Source organism: Apodemus sylvaticus, chromosome 7 (assembly GCF_947179515.1).
Source record: "Apodemus sylvaticus chromosome 7, mApoSyl1.1, whole genome shotgun sequence".
Lineage (NCBI taxonomy): Eukaryota > Metazoa > Chordata > Mammalia > Rodentia > Muridae > Apodemus > Apodemus sylvaticus.
In genome coordinates, this window is record NC_067478.1 from 5,370,499 (window position 1) to 5,389,991 (window position 19,493).

Consider the following 19,493-nt stretch of genomic DNA (forward strand, 5'->3'; position numbering starts at 1 on the left):
GAGAGCGCAGGAGTTTGAGGGTGACTGGACTGTAGTCTGTGGGTGACGCTGGAGAGTGCTGGAGAGTCAGGCACTGTGGTTCAGGGTGCTGTTGACTCTGAGAGGAAAGCTGTGGGGGAGCTATTCAGGGACACGGGTGTGGTGCACCTGTGGGGACAGAGGACTGACGGGGTGCATGCGGAAGGGAGGGATCCACGTACTACCATGTGCTGTTGTGTCCTATTTGAGCTCACGGTGACAGCGGGTTCCTGAGCTCTGCTTCCTGGAGTGGCCCTTGCTAGCTGCCCAGTGCTTTTCCCTTTGAACACAGCCAACATCTGGAAGCCACATGGTGGGATGGTGGGGATGGCTAAGCCGACTCGATTTTGTTGTTTTTCATAATCAGGCAAAGAAGAATAAGCAAGAACGGCTTCCCTAGAAAGTCTCAGGCTCCTGGGCAATCCTTCCAATCTAAGAACAATATTTTTCTTTTATTTTAATTTCAACCAGAGGATGACATGGTTGGGAAAAAAAAGTAAGACTACTCTCTCCACCCCACACATCCCACACTGGGTCTCTGAAGGGAATGTTAAAGGCATCTGCTAGTCTTTATCTTGGTGATTATTTCTGTGTCTCTAGAAGGCATACTGATGTGATGGCTCAGTTTACCAGATGAATGCATTGTCCCACTGAATTTCTGACACCAGATAAGGACTTATCAAACCACTGCTCCCTCCCACCTCCTTCCTGTCTCACAGGCAAGCTGCTATTCTTAGCATGTCTACCGCTGGAGGTCCCAAACCAGCTGTGTCAGAATCAGTGGTCAACTTATTAAAACCCATGCTGCCCATAAGTTTCTGATTTCATGTGTCTAGGTGGGTCCAGGAATTTTCTTTTCCTTTGTCAACATCAATCCTCATGTGAGTGTGTGTGTGTGTGGGGGGGGAGCACACCCAAGTATGGGGGCGGGCAGGAGCGCCTGCATGTGGAGGTGCAGGGTCGACATCATCCTTGGTTTCTCTCCCACCTTATTTATTGAGGTAGAGCGTCTTTTAAAAAAATAATAATAATTGATTTATTTTTACTTTATGTGCATTGGCATTTTGTCTGCATGTATGTCTGTGTGCAGGTGTCAGGTCCCTTGGAGCTGGAGTTACAGATGGTTGTGAGATGCCGTGTTGGTGCTGGGAATTGAGCTCAGATCTTCTGAAGAGCAGTCAGTTCTCTTAACCACTGAGCCATCTCTCCAGCAGCGGACACAGAGTGTCTTAGTCAAATTCGAAGCCTGCCACTATGGCTACTTGCTTCAGCCAGCTTGCTCTTCCCGTCTCTACCTTCTCATGCGTGTGTGGCAAGCACAGAGCCACCTTCCCTTCTCCCAGACTTTCTTACATGATCCCAAAAGTAGCTGCAGCTGCTGGCACCAGGGCAGTCAGGCCGAGGTACCATTGCTGACCTCTGCAATTTTGAATAATGTACAGCAATCTCTTGTTTCATCGAGTTCTGAGATCTCTCCCAACACGCCAATTTAAAAATATACTAAGAGATTTAGGTATTAAGAGAACTATTATTCATCTACAATCTAGTCAATCTGATGGCATCTTTGGTTTTGCTATGACCTGGCTTGGAGGCAGAGATCAGAATCTATAAGTAGTGTTCATGTTGTTATGTCTACGTGTTTTCGAATTAGAGCCAAGGTCACTGTCTTGACTACACGTCCTTTTCCACAGAGGCCAGGCTATATCCGGGGGCATGTGGCTTTAACTTAACAGACAATCATCCTCTACCCAGGCCCTCCTCGTCCTTGTGTTCATCCAGTTGCTCCAAATCTCAGTCAAGCACATCTTCTGCTTGAACTATAACATTATTTAGCATGTCATTTTAAAACATTTTTATTATTTGCATGTATGTGTGTGTATGTGTGCATGTATGTGCGTTTGCATGCTCTTGGAAGCCAGGAAAGGGGGACAGATACCCTCAGCTGAAGTTATAGAAGCTTGTGAGCCACACAGAGTGGCTACTGGGAACCAAACACCTTTACTGTGAGAGAGCTTTTATAATCTCGAATTGGGCGTGACCACACCTATCTGTAATCTCAGCACTTGGGAGGCTAACTCAGGGAGACTACAAATTCAAGGCCAGTCTGGGCAGCATGACTCTGTATCACAAAACAAAATAAAAGTTTATAATCCTTCTTATTCACAGAATAACCTTTTGCTTTCTATTTATTTTTGTGTCAGTTGACCTTTCTTTCAGTGTCCCCCATGTCCTGTAAACTCAGTTTTCCTTGGTTGCCAACTCATGCTTAGGGCAGAGCACTGACTGACAGGTTCATAGATGCTTTAGGTGGATGGCTGGGTGGATGGAAGGCTAGGTCTTACTGTGGGGACTTCAAATTCTGGAAGTGGGGTTCAGCCAATGAAGACTGGCTCATTCCGGTGCCTGAAATAGTTTATTCAACTCTAGAGAACAGTAAATCAACTGTCTGGCTGACCGCTAATTCATATGCATGCTAATTAATGAACCCAGAGTGACAAAGAATGATATTTTGATACCAGTCTTTCCCCTTATCTCTGTCTTGGATTGGGTCACTGACTGTGCTAGTCAGCATTAGTCAATAAAGGTTTTAAGATGTTCTTCAGTAAGGAAGATCGCTTCAGCACCCTATGAACCCATAGGAATAAATGCTAGGGCCAGGCGAAGTCTGCTCAGAGCTACAACATGCTGATCAGAGTTAGTGGCCGTCTCCCTGTTCAGTACAGAGGCTTGGGAAACACAGGGTGCTGAGGTAAATTCTAATGCACCAAGTACGGTGTCAACAGAACAAGCTTGGGCAGTTTTTGTTTGCTTTTTAACATGGCAAGATTTTGCCTTGGAGAACAGAGCCATTATTCTGGACTGGGGTTTGATTACTAGGAATCACTGAATAGCGAATAAGACGTCCAGGCTGACGTCTTGTCACTGCTCCATGGTTAGGGAAGACCTGATCATATTATACACACACATAAACATGCACACACACACGTGCACACACACACACAGTTTATATGATTATTGTATGGCTATTTGTCTTCATGAGTGTCTGTCCCTCGTGTGCCTGGTCCCTGTAGAGGTCAGAAGAGGGTACCATATCCTCTGGAACAGGAGTTACAGGCAGCTACAAACCACCATGTGGGTGCTAGGAATGAGACATAGGTTCTTAGCAAGAGCAGCCAGTGCTCCTAACAGTTGAGCCATATCTTCAGGCCCCAGTGTCTGGTTCTTAAGATGGAAACCATCTTCCTGTCTCCCCTGCCCCCTGCTATCTTTGTGCTTTACCGTAAGGCTAGCCCTGCACTCTGCCTTACCCAGTCAGAAACCCTGTGTCCTTCTAACCCCTCTTTCATCTCCTTTGTACCTTGTTATGAGTGTAAGTGACCAGGAAAAATGTGTGTGTGTGTGTGTGAGAGAGAGAGAGAGAGAGAGAGAGAGAGAGAGAGAGAGAGAATTGCATGTTTATATATGTATGTGTATAAGGAGGGAAGCTAGTTGAGTGCTGACCACGTGTGCATATTCTCTCTCTGTCTCCGTCTCCATCTCCCTCTCCTGATGTTGATGTTGTCCACGGTGGCCACGAAGTGACTCACTGCTTCAAGTGCCTGCCTTGACTTCTCCACAGCCATGGGCTGTAACCTAGAGTCAAGGGCTAAAACAAACCCTTGCTCCCAAGTTGCTTTCTGACAGGGTCCTTTATCAGAGACAGAAACAAAACCAGACGGGTTCTAACCTGATTCTTCTGGGCAATCCTTTGTCCCTTCTTCCAGCGAAGCACTGGTGTCAGGTCCGGCAGCTCCCGGTCCTCCTCGCCCATCACGTGCTCACCCAGGCTGTAGGCAGCTTCAAACACAATGGGGCTGATAACGTCCTGGACCCTCCGCTGCGAAGGCAAACAAGGGGGAACATTTGCAGTGACCGTCTGGGGATGCTGGAGCACATTCCGCTGGGTACAGAGACCCACCCGCCACAGCGCTCCCTCACCTCAGGTGGTCTTCACAACCACCTGCACAAGCTAAGTTTCTGTCTCATAGGCAAGGTAGGTGACGCCAAGGGCAAAGGTCAATTTGTCCTGGTCTCTGTTGCCAGGCAGGGATTTCTCAGGCTACCCTGCTTGATGCTAATCCTCTTCTCCAGAGCATCTGGAAGACATTACCTAACGGCCCCCCCCCCCCACGTGCTTACTTAGATGCCAGTTGGCAGCAGGAGAGCATCTGCACTCTCTTTGCTAACCCTTTGTTTTTATGAGGGTGTGGAAGACCACAGCACTTTTATACTGAGGTTAGAGTTTTCTGTCAGGGCAGGAGACCCAGCAACACTGCCAGGAACAGTGTCTGTGGTGCCATCGGTGACATCAGATGCAAGTTTGTGCGTTTCTCTAGAACTCAAGGACTTCAAGGCTGAAAAGAATGGTGGACTGGTGGGACGGGAGTTATTTTTTCTGTTGTGGTGATAAAACATGACCACTGAGGCAAACTTATAGAATAGTCTATTGAAGTTATGGTTCCAGAGAGTTAGAGTCTGTCCTGGTGAGGAGCACGGCAGCAAGTGGCGGGAACAGGAAGCCAAAAGCGGGAAGGGGTGAGGCGGAGGAGGGGGTGCTGCAAGTGGTAGAGACTTAAATCTCAAAGCCCACTTCCCATGACACACTTCTGCCAGGCAAGCTGCATCTTCTACACTTTCCCAAACAACTTCACTGCCTGGAGACCAAGTACTCAAATCCTGGAGCCCATGGGGTGCGGGGAGGGACAGTTCTCCTTCAAATCACTACATGCTGGTCGGGTCCATGCTATGGCTTCTAGAGATAAACAACATGCTGCCTTATCCCACCACCACACAAGACAGGAGCGAAGAAGGCCCAAGACTCAGTTTCACAGGGCCCAGGCCTGTTAAAGGTCTGGGGCTTTGCAAATTTTAAGTTCATGATCTTTATGCACAGTGGCACTGACTCTCGGTGCCTCTGGGTATCTCTGGGTGTCTCTGGGTAACTCTGGGTGACTCTAGGCCCCATACACTCACAGGTGAGAATTAGAGGTGAGAGAAGTGCTAGTCAGTAGTCTTTTGCTCTAAGTGCCAGCACATTATCTGGGGGGTCATCTACCTTAATGGTAAGGGCTGAGGAGGTCTTCACCACATCCCAGACTCTCTGCTCTGTAAATCTGGCATGGATAACATGGGGTGTGGTGCGGGGAACCAAGAAAGGCCTTGTAAGGAACAGGAGAAGGGAGAGATGGTCCTAAAATGGAACTTGGGTTCCCTAGAAGTGGGGCAGTCTGGTTAGTAACTTTGGGGGTACACACCAAAACAAAGCAAGGTTAAACAGCATCTCACTGTTTTGCATGTCAATAGGAGACTTGGACAAACAGCTCATGAATTCACATTGTTCTCTGTCAAGTCTGGAGGAGTATAGGATTGGAGTCTCATTGTGTTCAAAATGGTGGAATGTTCCAAATGTCTCAGGAAGCACCCAGAGGAGGGCTTTCTCTGACCTTTTACAGCAGCCAATTTCCTCCTACAGAGGTAGCCCTGGCTGCCCTTGGGGACAGCTGGGGACAGACTCTTATCCAATGTGAGAGAACACGGGCCAAGCAGCTTGGCTGTTAACTTCAGTGCCATCTCTATGCTCAGCATGCGCCCCGGAGGAACACCAGTATCCTTTGTAAGGATGCCCACTAAGTGACTATAAGGATGACAAATGGCCCCCATTTTGAATGAAATATGCTTTATAAGTGAAGGGAGGTGGATAGCCCACAGACTGTGGCGGAGTTGGGTCACAGAGTTGGGTCACAGAGTGGGACAGTCTGGTTAGTAATGGTGGGGGGCAGGGTTCATCAAAATAACGCAAGGTTAATCAGCCTCTCGCTGTTTTGCTTGTCAAGTCTGGCTTTACTTCAGTTGTGTCTGAGAAGGGGGGTTGTGGCCCCTGGTTTACTGAGCCACGGCACCCATGTTTTCTCACAGATCTCCTCAAGATGGGGTGTTGAGCAGAATGCACTCAGAGGTATTGGGTGCTGGAAGCTTCCTGTAATGGTCCTGGAAGGGAGGCAGCGGTACTAAGCATGGTGAGATGGGAGGCAGATGTAGCCAAGAGGTAAGGCATGGGGAGCAGAACAAAGGGACACAGTGACACCAGAGGCAGGTGGCTGAACAAGAAGCAGGTGATGCACAGCCACCTGGGACAAGAGTCACTTCTTCAGTCTAAACAAAAATACAGGACCTCCCCAGCAAAGTGGCGTAGGCATCTTAGATAAAGAGTTTCTAGAAAGTTCTCTGGAACTCTTCATCTTAGGACAGATCTTTAAGACTCAAGCTCTTTCCAGGAGCAAGACATGCACCTAGGAACCAGGTGCCCCTAGCCTTTTGATTCCAACCAGAATTCAAAGCTGGTTGGTGGTATGTAGAGAGATGGATGAACGGATGCCGAATTCGCACGTTTGTGGATACATTCTAGGTGTTTCTTTGAGGCCGGTTAACTATTTCATGGTCTTGTGCTTTAATATTTAAACACTTCATGTCAAAGTAAGTCCACAAGGACACTGTTACTCTGGGCATGGGGGAAGATGAGTGGGAGGGGCAGCAGTCCCAGCACACGTCTGGATCACTGCGCGTATTTCAGGGCCTTCTCTAAGGTCTAGTTAACTTCGTTTTTACTCAATCTTCACAACATCTGGTAGGTGGATTTCTGCTCGCCTTTTACAGAGGAGCACAAGAGAGACCCAGTAGCCCCACCCCAGAGTTCCATCCCAAAACTCCATATGTGGTAGGGCCAGACTTCCAGGAACCCAAATCAAAGGGGATTTCCTTCTTGTCCATTAAACACCTTGCTTGCTGCTGTGTTGAGGGTCCCCACTGCATAGCTGGTTGGGGCTGGCTTTGTGTGCGCTCTGCACAGTAAGGCTCACCTCAATCTCATGACCTTCTTACCCCAGTCACTTGAGTGCTGCAAACACAGGTGGGTGGGAGCGAACGCCCAGCTCATAAAGTGCTACTTAAAAACCATTTGGATCACATTGGGTTCCAGCAACTTCTTTTAAAAAATGCCTTGTTCTGGGGCTTGGGAGGTGGTTTGATGGAGAAATTGCTTGTCTTGCAAGCCTGAGCTTGGGTTCCCAGCAAAGATGGGCACATGGGTGTGCGCTTGTAACCCTAGTGCAGGGGAGGTGCAGGTGGGCAGATCCCGAGGGGTTGATCTAGGCAAAGTGCAGGTTCACTGAGAGATCCTGTCTCAAAAGCAAAGGCTGAAGATGGGAGAGGAAGACACTCTGCTTCTATAAGCACATGTGTGGGTGAGCATCATCTCCCCCATACACACAGGAGAACGCACGCGCGTTCACACACACACACACACACACACACACAGCATAGCCCCAAACTCCCCACCCAAGAGCACAATACACCCCCATCAAAAAGATAAATGAATAATTGGTAGCTAGCAAACAAGGGCATGAAGTGAGGGTGTTTGTAAGTTTATGACTACACACAGTGGCTGCCAAGGAGGAGACCTTAGTCACAGTGTGTCTGAGTTTGGACCATGAATACTAGGTGACATCTAGGTGGGTGGATGCTATTCTCTGGCAGCAACTGGGTGAGCCCACTTTAATGAATGAGTTTGAAAAGCAGCTTCTTATTCTGTGTTGCACTAGCTGGGAGCAGCCGGGAACTCAAACCACACTGAGTGGTGGGCGGGGGCAGAGGAGGATGCAGGAATTAGAAACAGGCCCTGCAGAAGCCTGGCCTCTCCTTTCGCTGGACTGCTCTGCTCCAAGCTGCAGAGGGAGAACAGCAGGCTGTTTGGGGGTTTCCCCTTCATTTTGCTGGAAGCCCTGCTTCCTTCTGTTCCGCACCACATTAAGTGCAGGGACTGGCCAGAATAGAAGTCTGTGGCTCTGGCATTCACCACAGTGGCTCAAATTTTACTACTTAAAAAGTTGCTACTACAAGCTGATTTTTAACTTTTTTCCCTCCCCTTTTCTTCTCCTTTGAGGCAAGGTCACATATACTCCAGACTGGCTCAAAGTTTTTATGCACTCAAAGATGATGCCTGATCATTTTGCTGCTGCCCCAGAGTGCTGGGATTGTAGGCGTGCACCATCTCTCAGGGCTACAAACAGAAACCCCTTAGGTTGAATACATACTAAGTCTCCTTCACAGAGTGGCCAGAAGCAACCACTTCCTGTCGAAGGCATCAGGATGTTCCTACTCTGAAAACAGAAGGCGCGCTAGGGAGGACACCCAGGCTGGGGGCAGAGCCACCCGTGGCTGGGGTTTTTAATAGGGAATGTAACACATGCTCCATTTGAAATTTATTGGGCGCTTGCTTTATGCCAGGCAATGTGCTGGGCAGCAGGGAGACAGACATGAAAGACCTGTGGAGAATTTACAGTTCTGGAGGGGAAAGCCAAGCCACCACAGTGTCCTACGACATGCATTAGGATAAAGGTGGCTTTGAGGACACAAAGGAAGATCGCGCCCGATTCTTAAAGACCTAGCAGGCTTCCCAGAAGAGGTTCTCCTGGGTTGAGCTGTAAGACAGAAGGACTTGTGCCAGACAACAGGCAACATGAGGCACAGTTGGCACAGCAGTGCATGGGAATCTGAGAGGTGTTGGTGACCATACAGACCCAAAGACAGAAAAGTCAGGCTGATGGGCAGGACCAGGGCAGTTCATGGAGAAATCAGATCCCTGGTGTCCCTGTTGAAGGCTGAGTGAACTCCCATGGTAAAAGCTAAGGAGCACGGGGAGAGAGTTACCATGATCCTACAGGCCGTGCCTGGGAAGAGTTGCTAGCTATAGCCCAACGCTATCAGTGGCAGTAGCATTGGAAAGAGGCTGGGAAAGTTTAAACAAAAAGATCGCTTTTGGGATAGCCCCCACTCCAGTTGTTCAGGACCCACATGAAGACCAAGCTGCACATCTGCTACATATGTGTGGAGGGGCCTAGGGCCAGCCTGTGTATGTTCTTTGGTTGGTGGTTCAGACTTTGAGGGCCCCAAGGGTCCAGGTTAGTTGATTCTGCTGTTCTTCCAGCGGAGTTCCTATCCCTTTGGTGCCTTCAAGCCTTCCTCCTAGTCTTCCATAAGAGTCCCAGGTTCCACCTTCTGTTTGGCTGTGGGTGTCTGCATCTGTCTGAGTCAGCTGTTGGGTGAAGCCTCTCAGAGCATGAAGAGCTGGACCGGGGGCTATCCCAACAGCTGTCCCTGTGTGAGGAAGATGCTCTTGTAGTTGGGCTGCCTTGTCTGGCCTCAGTGGGAGAGGACGCACCTAGCCTCGAAGAGACTTGAAGTGCCAGGGTTGGGGGGAAACCCAGAGAGGCTCCCACCTGCTCAGAGGAGGGGAAGGATTGTGGGAAGGGGTGACCAGGAGGGGGGCAGTGAGAGGGATGGAAAGTGAGAAGGGGGAAGAATAAATTAAATTTAAAAATAATTAAAAGAAAATAAACTAAAAGTTCAGCGTGGGTGGGCTGGAGCCAGGAGCCAACAGTGGGCCAGAGGCAGGAACCCCTTTCCTGGCCTAATGAAGACACGCATTTGGGGGCTGCCGGGGGTGGCTTGGTCCCACTTCTCACTACAGGGTGCTAAGCAAGCTGGGCTTCACTGTGGCACGGGCTGGCTAGCCATGTGATTTGGAAATCTACCCCAGAGCTGCTTTTCCCCTCTGGAAAAAGAAAAATAAAAAGCAACTCACAGTTTTTCCTTTCCTTGGCTCATAGCGGCAAATTAAATAAAAACAGGAAGGGCTGGCCTCGCTTTAAATTTGCAGAAAACACAGAAGTTCAGCGAATGAGTAGTTATCATTAAGTTAGAGTACTGCTTGGGGGAAAGTCCACTAAGTGGGTTTTTATTGTTTTGTTTTGGCTTTGAAACCTCAAATGTTCTTTTTTTTTTTTCTTTCGTAAATGTGATTTTCTGCCCATCCCCTCCAGTCCTCTCTCACGTGTTCTCTGAGCCCAGCCCTCTCCACTTCTGCCTATATTGGCCTCATAGACATCCCCACAAGCAGGGAATGGCATTCCTATCCTTCTACTTACAAACCAGCGGGATTGCATAACGACACTTTCCTCAAACCACAGAGACTGGGTATCTCCTAGTGACATCATAGCCATCCTGGTGGGCAAGAGAACACTTGTGGTGTTCACATAATGGCCAAGTTGCCTATTAACTCCTTTCTCAGAAGACATCCTCCTCCACCACAGGATGCTATCAGAACAGCAGCTAAAATGTTGTAGGCTATTTTAAAATTCTCGTAAGCTGGGATGTTGGTTTAAAAGGACACAAAAGGTTTTCCACATCCAGGAATAGTAAATGCTATTTAGTATTTCCTTCAACTGACAGCTGGAAAAGTTAAGACACACATAGGCACATGCTAGTGAGAGTGAGAGAGAGAGAGAGAGAGAGAGAGAGAGAGAGAGAGAGAGAGAGAGAGAGTCTCTATTTATTCCCAACACTGGTTTGAAATTATTAGAGACCTATGACAGGATCAGGACTTCACGCCTGGAGCCCCCAGAGAGGAAGCGAGCACACAGACCACCACGCCATCTCCAGGCTCTTTTGCCTTCACGTGTATCCAGACTTGCAGCCATGTGGAATGAGGGTCTAGCAGGAATTTTGGATGAGCCAGGATGAGGACCCAGGGGCCCAAAGAGAGCGAGGAGCAGAGAGAGGAGTGGGAACCCAGGGCTTGCTTCAGTCGCCCTCTAGGCAATCCCCACAGCAGAAGCAGAAGGGCTGGAGAATAAGAGAGTGATCAGGGGCGGAGCTAAGCTGCTGAGGTAATGCCCTAGGCCAGCTGTAGAGGAGGCACAGTGGGAGGGAGGACCTGCGGCCCAGGTAAGTCAAGGAGAATGAGTGGGAAGGAAAAGGAACGGAAGCTCAGAGGAGCTGCTGAGGCACCAGAGGCAGTGAGAGGAGTAACATCTATAGCTACATAGCATGCCTAGCTAGCGTGATGTGTGCTAATTCTGCATCATCCACAAGCAGTAAGGGGCACTAATTCGTAAAGCAGCTCTGATAAGAAAATCTGTAAGACTTTCTTTACGAGTGCTAGTAGACTGAATGAAGCTCGGGGTTCAGGGAGTAAATACAGAGACTGCTGAGGAACAATGCAGAATTCATTCTGGGATAATGAAAGTAAGTATTCTAAAACTGATTACCCGAACACACATGCATGCACACACACACTCATGCACATGCACGCACACACTCTGTGACGGCTAATTTTGCTTGTCAACTTGGGTGGATTTAGAATTACCTAGAAACACACCTCCGGCCACGTCTATGAGAGTGACTCTAGAGAGGTTTATCGCTAAGGGATAAGAGGGAAGGAAGATTCTCCTCGAATGTGAGTGGCGCCATCCCACAGACTGGGACTCCAGACTACAGCAAAAGAAGACAGATGCAGAGTCAGCATTCTTCTCTCCCTGTCTCGTACTCCAGTGGGAAGAGGAGGAGGAGAGGAGGAGAGGAGGAGAAAGAAGAGGAGGAAGAGGAGAAGGAGAATTCTGGCCACAGGCACCTTTGACCACAGAGCTGCCTGCCACTGCCTTCTCTGCCGCCATGGACTATATTGTCCCAGGCCCTGAGCCAAAGTAACCCCTTACCCCAGGAGTTGCTTCTTCTCAGGTATTTGGTTACAGCAGCAAGAAAACTCTCTGCCTCACTTACTGTTCTATCACTGTGACAAAACACCATGACCAGGACAACTTGCAAAAGAAACTGTTTAACTGGGCTTATGGTGACAGTTACGGTTCAGAACAGAGGATGCTGGCGTCTTTTACCGAAGGGATCCTGACCCCTGGGGTAAGCCTGTTGTTTCATGAGCCCAGAGAAGGTAACCCAGAAAGCTGAAATGTTTCTCCAGACCTCGGTGGTGGAGAAAACCATGACTGGAAAGTGTGTGGTGGTGGTGGTGGTGGGGGGGGGGAGTCATTCAGGATTCACAGGATTTCTAAGTTACCCAAGTCATGGTGGGTCTGTGTGCTCAGCTTGGGGTCCCAGTGAACCAGGACCATTGCTCTGTGAGACTTAGAGCAGTCCCCCCACCCCCCGCCCTGACACACACAGGCCTGCTGTAAAACAAGGCCATCAAAATTCCAAGCTTCCCATCGACCTCTGCACATGGAGCTGTGCTCTATTTTTCTGACATTCTGTTTCCTTGGGCTTTGGCAGAGCTACCAATGGCTGCCGTGCTGCAGGTTCCCACCGACCGTCTTTTCTTTGTCCTCATCTCTCTTGATTCTTATCCTCCTCAGAACTGACTCTCCTTCATGCTCTTCTTTCCCGGACTATGCCTGATGGCTCATTCCTTCTGCCCTGACGCCCCTTCTCCTTCTGGGGTGGCACTTCAGGACCATCCCCCTCCAGACACAGAGCAGATTCACATTCACCTCCGCGTGCCCAGCGTTGACCATGGTGTACAGAACAAGGTGGGCAGCTCAATAAACATTTGATCAGATGAGCTGAGGTGGACAGTGGTCAACTTGGGAGGCACTGGCAAGTTTTGAGAGCACTCTTCTAAGACACGAAAATTTGACAGCTCTTACATATGTAATTAATATATGTTAATAAACTTTTTACTCGTCATCAGCTGAAGCTTTATCTTTGTTCTAACACAAATTCCTTTTGCAGTTGAGAAATTCACACACATCCTTCCTGATTTTCTATTAAAATCCTCTTCCTTGGTAACCTTGGTAAAGTAATAAGGTCAAAGAGCTAACATCATACCTAGCCACAAACCTTTAGTAAACTAAGTGCTAGATATGATTTATTACCCACTTAGGTCTAGCTTGGTGGTTTACTAGGTGTACTGGATAGTTTTATGTCAACCCAACACAAACTAGAGTCATCAGAGAGGAGGGAAACCCATTTGAGAAAACACCTCCATAAGATTGGGCTATAGGCAAACCTATAAGGCATTTTCTCCATTAGTTATTGGGGGAGTGGAGGGTATAGCCCATTGTGGGCGGTGTCAACCCCGAGTTGGCAGTCCTGAGTTCTAGAAGAAAGTAGGCTGATCATGCCATGAGGAGCAAGCCAGTAAGCAGCACCCCTCATGGCCTCTACATCAGCTCCTGCCTCCAGGTTCCTAGCTTGTTTGAGTTCCTGTCCTGACTTCCTTCAATGATGTACAGGGATATGAAGCACAAGCTATAAGCCCTTCCTTCCCTGATGTGCTTTCTGGTAATGGTGTTTACCTCAGCAATGTAACCTCAACTAGGACAGAAATCAGTGCAGGCAGTGGTGCATTGCCACAGCAGTCCTGATCATGCTGCTTTTGGGAGGACTGTGGAAGGACTTTAAAACTTTAGGCTAGAGAAACCGTTGAGTGTTCAAAGCTTGGCGAGCTGTCCAATAAGCATTTGGAAGATAAGTGTTTTGAGAGAAATGCAGACAATGGAGGCCTGGCTTGTGAAGTTTCACAGGGACACAAAGACAGATTCTACTGGGCTGTTTGAGTGAGGAATGTGATTAACGAGAGGCCAGACCCACTAAAGTAAAACCTTTGTTTTACTAGGATGCTTTATGCTGATTCTCTGGAGCTGAGAAATTAGCAGCAATAGAAGAAGCCAGCATGTCCACCGTCTATGGTGTCAAGTCTCATGTAGTTGGAATTACCGACAGTTGTGAGCTGTGTGTGCTGGGAACCAAACTCAGGTAGGTCCCTGGAAGAGCAACAAGTGCTCTGAACCCGTGAGCCACCTCTTCAGCCCTAATCCAAAGCATCTTTGTTCACAAGATGACTGCATAGTCTCCAGCGCCTGTCTAACTTGCTCATCCACTGAACTGGTGAGGGTGGCAAAATGGCTGTTGTTATTTTACCACCCCCTTTGGGGTGGCTTGTTACTCAGTAGCAGTACATAGCTAAAAGTTTCATTTTTTGTGGCTTATTTGTTTAAGAGTATAACTGGTGGAGAGCATGCTGTTCTCTTTGGCAAGTATCCTACACTGTGTCTAACCCAACAACATGGTCACAGTTGTCTAGCTATACCAATCTAGTCACCCAACAAATGCTCACTCAGCATACGCCCGAGCAGGGAAGATGTCAGTCAGACTCAGGGAAGCATCGGTTTTTGTTTTTCCTCAGGTGATGCAAGATTTACTTGTAAAGAATTCCAATTCAACACCCCAAACCACAAAGCACTGGCTATAGGACATGGGGACGGGGGAGGGGTGGGAGAAGGTGCTCAGTACTGGGACTGTGTAAAGCGGCAGGTACTGGAGTAGGATTAAGGGAGGGTGAGTGTGTGACATCCCATCCCGAGAGGGACAGAGAAAGATAAACGCCCGTTTCCCAAGACGGGTGCGGGGTCAACCAGTCATGCCATTCTGGCTGAAATGCTTTGTGAATAAAAGCCCAGTCACTTGTTTTGTGGTGAGTCCCACATCTGAGAGGAGTCAGCTATACCTCAATGCAACAATGTCTGGCCACAATGCGAGGCTCAGCATTCACCAGCGCCACTCCCACCCTGGGACTGAATTACAGCCTCTGCTGCAAGGGCCACCATGATCTCAAGTTTCTATGAAAGCCTCAGAGAAACAAGACAAAACAACAACAACAAATCTCTCTACTCTTCTCTAATCTACCTTATGAGAGTTGGTCCTGTTTACTGCCTAGAACAGCAGCAACATCTTCAACTTGATGTCACAAAAATAAAAGCACAATGAAAGTCTTTTATTGGACTAGAGAAATGGCGTCAAATATTTTGACAGGGTACTCTCCACAACGAAGACAAAGTCATCCAAGAGGATTTGCCAATCCTGATGGACTTTCTGGGGTCTTGAGGGTAACTGTATAAGACACATTATATAACTTCAGTGAACTGCCACTTTGTATCTGACTACCTCCTTGTGAGCTGTAGTTTCTCCCTCCCTGTCCTCATCCCTGCACCCCCTGTTGTTCTTCCCTCTTTCTCTTCCCTCCCCCTTTCTCCCTCTATCCTTTCTCCTTTCTTTATTCCTTCCCTTCCATCATCTCCCCCTCTATATCCCTCCTCTCTTCTTCCCTGAATCAGTATCCAAGCATGTCTTTTCCATTAGCAAAATAGCTAACTTTAGGGTCTTGAAATAATGATTTATGATCTATTCCATCTTAACCTTGTTAAGTGGGCAAATTAATAACACTTCTCATATTGGAAAGGGAAACACAAATGACCAAGGCTTTTATTATAAACCTACCCTCTCTAGCCAAGGGAAATCTGGTTATCCTCTTTAAAGGCATACTCTGAAAATGACGATACTCCCGCTCCTACCCAGGCTGCAGCCTTGGGCTCACAGATGTGCCTTGAAGGGAAAGTCCTGGCTCCATTTCCAATAGTCACCAGCAAGCTAAAGTCTCTGCTTGGTTTCTATGTCTGACCATCCAGGCAGGAGAGGGCTGGAGAGGTAGCTCAGCTGCCAAGAGCACTTACTGCTCTTATGGGGGGACTGGGTTCCCAGCACCTATGTTGGGGTGCTCTCAATACCTATAGCTCCGGTTCTGAGGGTCCAGTGCCTTTGGCTGCTGCAGGCACTGAGTAGTGTGAGTGTGAGTGTGTGTGTGTGTGTATTGTGTGTGTGAGCATAAACACATCATTTAAGTAAGAGTTTGTGTGCATGTGTAACTTAGTATATGTCTGTGCACCATGCATGCACAGGTGACCATGAATTCAGAATAGGGCATTGGATCCCCTAACATTGGAGTTACAGACAGTTGTGAACTGTCATGTAAGTGCTGGGAACTAAATGCTAATTAATTCTCAACAAGTTCTCTTAAACACTGAGCCACCTTTTCCAGCGCCCCCTCTCCCACCCCTTAAGTGGATTTTGTAAAGTCTTGAGGAGGAGCCATTAATGGTGAAACTGCAATTTTCCCATATTAAAGATGGTTCTCGGGCTAGCGAGATGACTCAGCAGTTAAGAGCACTGACTGCTCTTCCAGGGGTCCTGAGTTTAGTTCCCAGCAACCCCATGGTGGCTCACAACCATCTGTAATGGGCATCAGATGCCATCTTCTGGTGTGTCTGAAGACAGTGACAGGATACCCAAATACATTAAATAAATAAATAAATAAATTGTTAAAAGAAAAGATGGCTCTCATTAACTTGGAAGTTTTACATAGAATCTTCAGTTGTTATTTTTGGACCACACCCACCGTGGCTCCTGGCTCCCTGACTCACTCCCTAGTCTAGAATTCTTCTAAACAGTGATGGTGCATCTACTGTCTCCCATACCCCACACTATGACAGACGTCATTCAGTAGTCAATCTGTGACCTTTTCAAGTACCTCCAGCTGTGTTAAATGTAAATTAACTCCTACTCCTTTGAATGCTTATGGCTTTATCTGAGAGCCAGAATGTTCCCAGTCATGGTATTCTAAAAGAAATTTAGATCCCATATGTCATTAATGCTCAGCATGCCCCCAAAGCTTAAGACACACTTTCTTTTTTTCAAGACAGGGTTTCTCTGGAACTCACCAGGCTGGTCTCGAACTCAGAAATCTGCCCGCCTCTGCTTCCCAAGTGCTGGGATTAAAGGTGTGCACCACCACCGCCCAGCTAAGACACACTTTCAATCCAGCTTTCCTCACTGACTGAAAACACCGTTGGTCCCAGTGGCTTTGCTCTTACATTGTTTCCCCAGCTTGTACTAGAGGACTCTCCAACATTTCTCTCCAGACTACTAGGGTTTAACTATTCTTGGTTCTAGAAAGATATGACAGCTCATCCACTCATCCATCCATCCAATTATCTACCCATATTATCTATGCACACATTAATCTAGCTCATCTATATACTATCATCTATCCACACATCCACCCATCATCCATCCATCCATCCATCTCTACATCCACACAACCATCAACCCACCACCCATCTACTCAACCACTCCCCACTCGCCTTAGTGCAAAGGAGATGGTCTTTCAAGGAAAAAAGCACTCTCCTAAGCTCCAAAGTCAGTCAGTGGCCACAAACCACAGGTGGTGGCTACTGAAGTTAATGTTTAGTAACATTCCATACAACTTACAGTTCACAGCACTACTCACAGCAGCTGTATCTCTTTCCTTTCCCGTTGTTATTATATGTTACTTAATTCTCTTTTTGTTACAGGCTGAGGCCTTAACCTAATCTAACAGGTAGGAATTCTCTCTCTCTCTCTCTCTCTCTCTCTCTCTCTCTCTCTCTGTCACGTGTATGTGTGGGTGTGTGATGCATCATAGGCATGAATATGACATGGCATACGTGTGGAGGTCAGCAGACAACGTTCAGAAGTTGGTTCTCTCCTGCCTTGCCAAAGCAAGGTCCCTCATGCTGTCTGCCTCTCTTTATACTCCAGGCCAGCTGGCACCCAAGCTGGCACCCAAGCTCTTGACTAGTTCTCTTTTCTGAACCTCCCATCTCACCTAGGAATGCTGGGATCACTGACGTTTGCCGTTTCATCTAGCTGTTTCTGATAAGTTCTGGGCACTGAGCTCGCGTAATCAGACTTATATGGTGAGTGTTTTCTCATGCTGAGCCATCTCCACAAGAGCTGCACTTCACCTTGGCTGCATGTGGCTTGTGCGGCTACTACGTCAAGGGACAGGGCTGGCATGCTTCTCTACTGCAGTGGAACCCCTGCACTCCTGAATGACAGGACAGCCAACAGCACAGGTCAATGCCACCGCAGGAAATGCCATTTGAAACTGGAGCTTTTTAAGCATTAGGATCCTGCACGGCCTACGTGCTTGGCACAAGGCAGACTTTCTTTGTTCAAAGCCACAGTAAGTATGATGGGACTTTCCCTTATCTGCACAGAAGCACTTTGGATTAGACTATAGCAGTCATCAGGAATGGGGGACAAGATGGCCCATGAGTACCAACTGGGTGCTAACAGCCTGCTGCCCCTTGTTAGCAGGAGAATAACTTTGGGTAGTTTAATGGACCCCTCTCTGGCCTGCTTCATATTCACAAGGCAAGACACGAATGCGTCATCCACAGATGTAAACAGAGATGTGACTCTAGAAGCAAGGCTCCAGCATTCCTACCAAGTTATTACCCTGGTAGACGGTTACTTACCCATGACCTCACCACGTGCCTCCTCAGATAGCGGCCCTCCTCCTTAGAGACATTAGCAACGTGAGGAAACAAAAGCATCTTTTTAGCCGTGGGCTGTAATAAAATGCAGCTCACCCAGGGGCAGCGGGTAGGTTTCCAGCCTGGCGGGGGGCTTTCAGCACCTCTCCATGGGAACCACGCCATGGCTTGGACAAGCATATGGTCCAGGTTTACAGAGGGCTTTATGAATATGTACTCCTTCAAGAAACCACATGAGAAAATACTTGTCCTTGCTTTATGAGGGGTGAACAGTTGAATGGCAGAGAGATCAAGAGACCTGCCCAGAGGGTGCAGTAATGAACTGGCAGAGGCGGAATTCAAATGCACTCCCGGGACCAGGGCATGGGAGGTGGTTCCTAGTCCTACAACCACCCTGCTTGTTCTCTTGTGCTCTCCCATCGATTCTCCAAGTCACAGTCCCTCCACCTCCCACTCCCCAACCCTCTGCCCTTGGCCCCAACACACTGAGTGGAAATCCTACAGCCTCCTGTTGTTTATCTAATTAGCTTCATTCATGGAGCAGGGTCTGCCAATGGTGGCAGGAAGTGGTTCTGTGTACTTCTCTATCACTCAGGCATGCACACATGCACATAGTCACACGTGCATGCATGTGCACACCCACACAGTCATGTATGTATGTGCTTGCACACACAGTCACACATGCATGCACACCCCCCACAAACACAGTCTCACATGCACTCACATTTCTATCAACATGCAGAATAGATTTTCTTATTGAATTTTCTTACCCACTAGGTTCTGGACAATCCTCCCAACACCTCCTCTGTGCACACCACTTCCCATCTGAGATCTCTCACCTCCAGCACCCCCCATTTCAGTTTAAGGTCCTGTGTTCTATTCCCTTCACTCCCTCCCCTCCCGTAAAGTTTCTCCTTTTCCTGCTCTCATGGGTCACTTTCTAGATTTGTTTTCAGGATGTTTCCATATTATGTATATACGTAGGACATTCTCCCCTCTATGCCCCCTTTTCCTGACCAGCTCCTCTCAAGTTAGTCTCTGTCCTACCACAGAGTTTGATCTATACTCTCATGTCGTCCACACATATGTGATTTAACTGTATAAAACCTAGCAACCATAAGTAAGAGGAAACGAGCTTCACTAGACTCTAGTCTTCTAGGTGACCTGTCACCATGTGAACATTCTTACTTATTTATATTATGATGTCATGATTGTGTATGATCTCTATGTGTGTGTACACATGCTTGTGTGCATGTATGCACATGCGCATGTCACAGTTTGTATGTGAAAGTCAGAGGATAACCTTACAGACTTAATGCAGGTTCCAGGATCAGGCTTTGTGTCTTCCTGAGTCATCTCTCTGATTCCCATGTGGTCCCTTCCTATCACCCCCCTCACATAGAAAGCCCTATCAAAACAACCACCTGTTTCATG

At 47.9% G+C, this 19,493-nt stretch overlaps 1 protein-coding gene across 2 annotated transcripts in view; it reads right to left on the bottom strand.

The window, feature by feature from the left end:
* The window catches only part of Itga9 (integrin subunit alpha 9), a 292,483-nt gene that overhangs the window by 129,803 nt on the left and 143,187 nt on the right, over positions 1-19,493 (bottom strand). For both annotated transcript variants that reach the window (XM_052187013.1, XM_052187014.1), the window contains exon 16: positions 3,746-3,895. In XM_052187013.1, the coding sequence (XP_052042973.1) occupies positions 3,746-3,895 (150 nt within the window). The remainder of the gene's footprint in view (positions 1-3,745; positions 3,896-19,493) is intronic.